This window comes from Rissa tridactyla, chromosome 2, assembly GCF_028500815.1.
Source record: "Rissa tridactyla isolate bRisTri1 chromosome 2, bRisTri1.patW.cur.20221130, whole genome shotgun sequence".
NCBI lineage: Eukaryota > Metazoa > Chordata > Aves > Charadriiformes > Laridae > Rissa > Rissa tridactyla.
Genome location: NC_071467.1, coordinates 22,766,554 through 22,773,278, shown reverse-complemented (window position 1 = coordinate 22,773,278; position 6,725 = coordinate 22,766,554). Strand labels below are relative to the sequence as shown.

Here is a 6,725-nt window from a genome sequence, read left to right as displayed (position 1 = left end):
GTTCCACACCGCCTTCTAACATCAGCCTCCTCCTCAGCCTTAGCCTCATCTAACGACCCTCCGCACCCCTCATCTCCTGAGGATTCGGACATTTTTGCCAGGCTGGCGGCGCGGGGGCCGGCACCGCCGTGAGGGGACGGCACGAGGCGGCCCTCACCTGCGCGCCCCGCCCCCGCCCGCCAAGTATCGCGCGAGCGCGCCCCCCCCCTACCCCCGACGCCACATCCTCTCGGTGGCGCCGGGCGGCCGCGGCCATCGCAGCTGCGGCGGGGGGGGGGGGGCGGCTGCCGGGCCGGCCCAGGTGAGTGCGGCGGGTCCCGTCCCGTCCCGTCCCGTCCCGTCCCTGGGGAGCGGCTGCTTCTCCTCGGAGCGGCGCCCCGGGCCGTACGCCGAGGGGGGAAGCGTCCGCCGGGAGGCGGGTCCCGGTGAGGGGGCGGCGGGGGCGCGGCCCGGGCGTGGCGGGGATGCGGCGCCGAGGCGAGCCCCGGCTCCTGGGCCGACTTCTCGGCCGGCTTCCCCGCCCGGCCCCGCGGGCGCCGCTTCCCAGGGCGGGGCTGGGAACCCAGCGCCGACAACGGGGCGTTGGGAGCAGCGGTGGCTCCGGGGCCCGGGCGGGAGCGGTGGCCAAACGCACCGCTCCCCGTGGGCGAGGCGGCGCTCCCCGGGACAGGACGGGCCGCGCCGCGGGCCCTGCGGGGTATGTGGGGTCCGGGGGCGGCCGCGGGCGCTGCCCCGGCGGAGCGGGGCACGGGGGGTGGGGTGCGGCTCCGGCGGGAGCTACCCCGTCTCCCGGGGGCCTGTGAGGAGGCCGCGTTCGGCATTGGGACGGGGGGGGTCGCGTCCCAACAGGGTTGTTCCTGCTGTTAATTACTCTGTCCTGTCTTTTCCCGGTTCTGCAGCGTACAGGCTCGAGGAAGAAGGGATTTAGTGACATTGCAGTCAGCCAAGATGGGGAAATGCCTAAAGGAGCGGTGAGGAGTGTGATCGTCTGCCTTGCTGCCTGCGTCCTTGCCTTGCGCTGGAACCAGCAGAGGAAGATGCGTGTTTTTGTCCTGGTGCAAAGCCGGTCTGTCTAACTACTGAGCAGAGCTATGTGCTGAAGTGGGAGATCCTGACAAAATGGGAGTACTTGTGTTCTCTGCGACTTGCAGTTTACTTCTCACTCTGGTGCGAGGGCACAGTTTATTCACATGTGAGCCAATTACTATTTCCAGATGTTCAGGAATGCCTTACAATATGACTTTTTTCCCCAACATCATGGGACACTATGACCAGGACACGGCTGCTCTCCAAATGGAGGTAAGTTCTCCCACCCCTACTGTAGTATGTAAAAATAAACACTGTGAAACAACCTTTTCTCTCATTGGGAAATGGTGTAGTGATATCTGTTGCACTGAATGACAAGGCAGATAATGTTTAGTGGCTAGATGTTTCTTTAAATCTTTCTGGAGTGCACTAGAGCTGCTTGGTTATATAAGCACTGTGTAAGGGAGCTATGGACACCTTCCCCCCTGCCCCACCTTGGATCCTGTATTGGAAGTGGAAGAGGAATGGGTGTAGCACAGCAGAGGTCTTTGGCAGAGCTGGTTACGTATAGCCCAGGTATCTCACTGGTTTACAGAGCAGTTCTTGAAGTTCTCTGGCAATGTAGCGTATGATAACCTGGCGCACCTGAACTCAGGTAGTGCAAAAATAATGTTTAGAAGTTGCTCTTCGTTGCTCTCTCGGCTTACATCTACTAAGGAGAAGTACCTAGACTTATTCTCCGTTGTGTCTTTTGCGTTCTGTTGTTTTCTGACTGGATGCTCAAACTTCTGACAGAGCAACATTCTTTCCCCGCCCCCCCCCCCCCCCAACAGACTTTTTTCTTACCTGAACTGTCTGTAACATACAGCTCCCTTGAGAATATGCCACCTTGTGGAAAGGCTTTGCCGATAGCAATAGCTCTAAAGGGCGAGAGCCTTTCTGGGTGAGAGGCTTGTAAAACAAGTTTTAAACCTGTTTTAATAATGGCTTTTTCAGTGGTAAGAGGAGGGGGAACACCTTAACACAGGTCTTGAAAAGCTTACCATCTTGTGCTGTGCAGAGAGTGAAACAGAAGTGAGTTGGAAAATTATGAAGTTTCTGGTTTAAAAAAATATATAGGTGGTATTGAAGGTGGCTACTATTACTAAAATCTTAGTTGCATATTCTTTACTGAGCTTGGAGGAGGAGCTTGGTTCAGTTGCCAAAATTATTTTTTTTTTAGTGTTGTTTAGGGTAGCCAGAATTCCCTGTTTGGCCTCTAGCTGTCAGCCTGGAAGGCCACAGGCTTTGGTCCCACATCACGTTTGCCAGCCCAGTGTAGGTGCGTGGCAAATTCTGGTATCAAATGTTAAGACACCTGTATTCAAGCAACTGAACTGAGCTGCAGATCGCAGATAAATTGTGGGTTTTAAATTGGAAGGCAGGCTATAGGCTCCAGTTGTAAACTAGTGTGCAGTGCCTTCTCCAGTCATCATTTGTCAGGAATGCTTTCTACAGCGTCTGCCACTTTTATCTCATCAGGTATGCTGCTGGTTTTTACTTGGTGTGTCTTAACTACAACTATTGAGCCAGCTTTTGTCAGTATTTGTGCCTTCCAGTCATGCTGCTGTTACAACAGAAAGACCACAGAGCCATTTTTAATAGTTTGCCATGACTGACTTTTCTGAACTGTCAGTAACTTGTGCCTACTGCATGCATTCTGCATGGAGGAAGTTCCTTCTGGAAAGGTTCATGGCTTACCTGTTCTCATACAGCTACTTCATAAAAACTGTGTGGTAGTGAGGCATTTTGGGTTTTTTCTTTCTTTTTCCATCCTGTCTCCCTTATAACCACCTCTGACCGCTGCAGTGGTTGATCAGTACTCAGCCAACTGACTGGGTGGCTACATGGAACAACAGTGTCTATTAGGATTTGATTTCCCTACCCTGCTTCATTTTCTTCCTAGTGTCCTGTCATTGCTACTGTCTGGCCTCTAATTTGTTATACCTCACTACTGCAGTGTTGCGCAGGCATTTCTAAACTACCTAATGTGTATGGGTGCTGATCTGTCTGCCTTTACTTGTGATTCAGCAGTGCTGATTGACTGCTTGGTCAAACTGAATTTTTCAGACGACTGGTTTACTGGTGAAAGGGTAAGGAAGCTTCCCCCCATTCTGTATGTAGCTTGTATTGAATCTGTTGCTAGCAGTTAGCTTGGAGTTAATATGATAAGCTTAGGGCAGTTCATTGCTGGGCCTTTTCTCTGGGGGAGACCAGTGAGTACCAATGTCACTTACGCAATTTGATGTGATTCTACGTGGTGTTTAGTAATGGCATCAGTATAGTTAGGTTGTCCGTGGTTGACTGCAACAAGGAACCTTCTCAGGATTGGCAAAGGGTTCTGCATTTCAGGGGACTTGGTGTTACAGCAGAGGAGGAGCTATTGACTTCTGGAATATTGCTTAATTTTACTTTGCAGCCATAATGAGGCAGTGGGTTGGGAGGTGGAAGAGACTTCTGTGGTTTTAAGAGCTTGAATTTTTCAGTAATTGGCAGTCCAAACTTTGTTCATACCAAAGAAAGAATTTTAATAGTGTGTTGGTTAAAACTTCTTTCTTTTGATCCTCAGTAGGAATGCTTAAAGGCTTTGGTTTTTAATTCCATCTCTCTCTTCCCCCTTCCCTCCCCACAGCCTGTTCTCAAGACTGGGCATGGTCTTAGGATGTAAACACTGGGTTTGAGATTGAAGCTTGTAATATTTTCCTCATTTTTTCTTAAATGACTTTGAGCAAGCTGCTTAATCATGCAATCCCAGGGAAGACGGTGAGATCAAAGTATTTTGTGCAGAAAGTACCTTGACGCGAGTCCTGGTGTCTTCATAGTAATCCTCCAGGAGAGGATCGTGTGGACCCGCTGTTTCAGGTGGTGGTTGTCTGCTAGGAAATCGGGTGGATTACCAGCTGATCTGTGGTCTTGCATTTCTGCATCATGTATCAGCTCTTCCAAATGATGTGCTATAAACCAGTACAATGAACTTACTAAAGCAGGAAAAAAGCTTAACTCAATCTTATGGCCTCTGTTACGGGTATTCTCGCTACTGGTGATAGTCCTTCTGGAATCTTATTTTCTGCAATAGAAAATTCATAATTTCCAGTTGCACCCTCCATTCCCGCCCCCTCTTTTAATTTATATTTTACTCCAAGCTTTTGACTTGGATTGAGTTTAAGCTACTTGAATTTTGCTTTGTATTTGGATTAGTTTTGTTTGTACAACAAATGGTGATTTTTGGAAAACAAAACCATGTGACTGTGGTGTGAAGTTTTGGGTTTTTGTGTATCAGCTAAACAGCTGGATGACAGTGGAGTCTAATTATTTGCAGATGCTTACAGTATTGGTATCTCAAAGCAGTTTAGCAGTAACACTGCTCAGGTTACTACTAGCTCAGATTGGAAGGCTGAAGATCTAGGGTTTGTCTAGTGAGGAAAATGGATGGACATAACAGAACAGCTGGTTCATTACAGCTATACTTAAATAGGGGTAACTCCCCCTCGTGGTCATCCTCCAAACCAAGTCACTTCAAATTCCAAAGTAATCCCTGCTTTAACTATCCTGGAATAGGTTGCCAACATAATGCCTTATTATTATTAAGGCATTATTCCAGCAAGGCAGAGAATATTACTGTGTCGTAACTTTTTGTTCATATCTCTTAATCTGTTCTGCTGCAGTTCTGGAATGTGTCTACCGTAGACAAGCCCTTAAGACTTCCTGACCTGGGTAGGATCTACAGGTCTGTAGAAGTACAAAGACAGAAGGCTTGCCAGTGAGTTTCTAAAGCAGACTATACAAAACACTGGAAAATGTCCCACAGAGAACAATAAAGTACCTCAGAGACTGGAAAAATGATTCAGTAGTGAGTTTTCCGTTCAGTTCTGAGTTTGTGACCGTGTGCCAGAATGTGTGTGTGTGTTTGGTGCAGCTGTCTGCGGCAGTGGGAGAAATTGTATGAGAACTAGGGTCAGTTTAAACTAACAAAACCAGTTTGAAGTGGATTAAGAAAGTACCTTCAAAAGCTTCGTACTGAAGTTCTGCGAGTTAAAATTTTTAATGTAATCACTTAATTTGCTTTCACTAAATATAAATTTACAGTTAATTCAATATGAAGATACTTCCAGTGAATGGTCCAGGAAAGGAATGTATGCGATAGGGGACATGGTCAAATGTCAATGCTGTCTTTTCCAGTGTGACAAAGCAGTGATTAAATATGACAGTTTCTAAAATCACTATTCTGTCATCTTTTTTGTTCTACCCCATTCCAAAGGAGAGGGTAGGAGTGTCTGCACCACAAAGTTTGCTGCTTTGTGTTGATTCACTAGCCCTTTGGGGCAAGCATGGTTGCTTTGTCTCCTGTTGCCTTTTTGAACCTTTTCTGTGTATTGTGTGCAGCTGTGACTGCTGCATCACAGTAGTAATTTGCTTGCCAGAGGAAAAGATGCGTATGTCTGCCCTCTTCTTCTGAACTACTTAGTGGAGATGAGTGGAGGCTTGCTTGTTTGCTTTCTGCTTAGCTATTAGAAGAAGGGGCGGTGTGAAGGAGAGCGTAAGAGCTGTGTAGGCAGCTACTATTAATGGGGGGAGAAAAACTTGCTATGATATAGAGACATAAGAGACAGGCCTGGATAATCAGTCTTTGCAGGACAGAAAGGATGTCGTCTTAACCAGAGATATCTACTCCTTTTCATCCCTGTAGTGAGACAGACAAGAACTTCCTGGGGAGAAAAAAAAGAATCATCCATCTTTCCTGGGCTTAAATTTCTGATAGATCCAGTTACTTCAGAGAATAACCATGTCCTTCCCAGTTTGGCCCGTGCTGTATTCCCCAGAGGGCCTGCACAACCAGATTTCCTCAGTCCCGGTGACTATTGACACAAAGCACTTAGTGGCCAAACTCTCCACACATTTATTCTGCATACAAAAATTAAAAGCAGCGTTTCAGAGTGTGACTGTACCTGTCCAGCCTCACGATGGCCTAATAATACCCAGTTACCTGGACTCCATGTCCCAGCTCTGTTACAGCTTCACATGAGCTCATGCTCTTGCTAGGAAGGTACAAGGTGCACCATTTTAAGCAGAGCTTAAGAATCCAGCTGGGTGGGGGATCTCTCTGGGGAGTATGCCTGGAGCTATAAACAAAATGTTATATGCTGAAGGTTAACATGGCCCACAGATCTTAAGATGAAAGGGTAGAAGAAAAGGTGGCCTTGATTATTTTTTTTTCTTTTTAGAATAGGACAAATAGGGAAGATAATGTGAGGAAAGGCATCATGGCCAACAAAATGAGCGCTGTGGACTAACGATAAGGAAACACTGGCTAATACAGGCATTCAGAACTGATCAGAACACGAGGGGTCCTAGCTGTGTCAAGCATGCTGCGTGCCACCCTCCCTAGGGTGGTGCCTGTGGATGGGGGTGAATGGCAGTTATTGATAAGGATGGAGGTCTCTACGATTGGGTTGACTTCTTACAGGCCTTCAGGCATCTGCCCCACCGGTTGCTGCTACAGTCAATAGTTTGGCAGTTCTGGAGGGAAGTGGAAAGTCTCCTGCAGAAATTGCCACCCCTGTCACATGTGTAAAGCCTCCTGATCCTTTACCAGTTGGGCAGCAGGGTGGGACAAGAGCTGCTCTGGTCCTTTTCTGTGTCCTTGGTGGGCCTGTCAGTGA

At 48.1% G+C, this 6,725-nt stretch overlaps 1 protein-coding gene across 2 annotated transcripts in view; it reads left to right on the top strand.

The window, feature by feature from the left end:
* Positions 1-200: 200 nt before the first annotated feature.
* FZD6 (frizzled class receptor 6) overlaps positions 201-6,725 on the top strand; it is a 28,209-nt gene continuing 21,684 nt past the window's right edge. Inside the window, exons 1-2 of one of the 2 annotated variants that reach the window (XM_054192528.1) lie at positions 201-301; positions 900-1,299. In XM_054192528.1, coding sequence (XP_054048503.1) covers positions 1,120-1,299 — 180 coding nt within the window. In that variant the 5' untranslated portion in view covers positions 201-301; positions 900-1,119. Of the gene's footprint in view, positions 302-473; positions 698-899; positions 1,300-6,725 lie in introns of those variants that run through there. The other variant, XM_054192527.1, reaches the window with a different exon arrangement.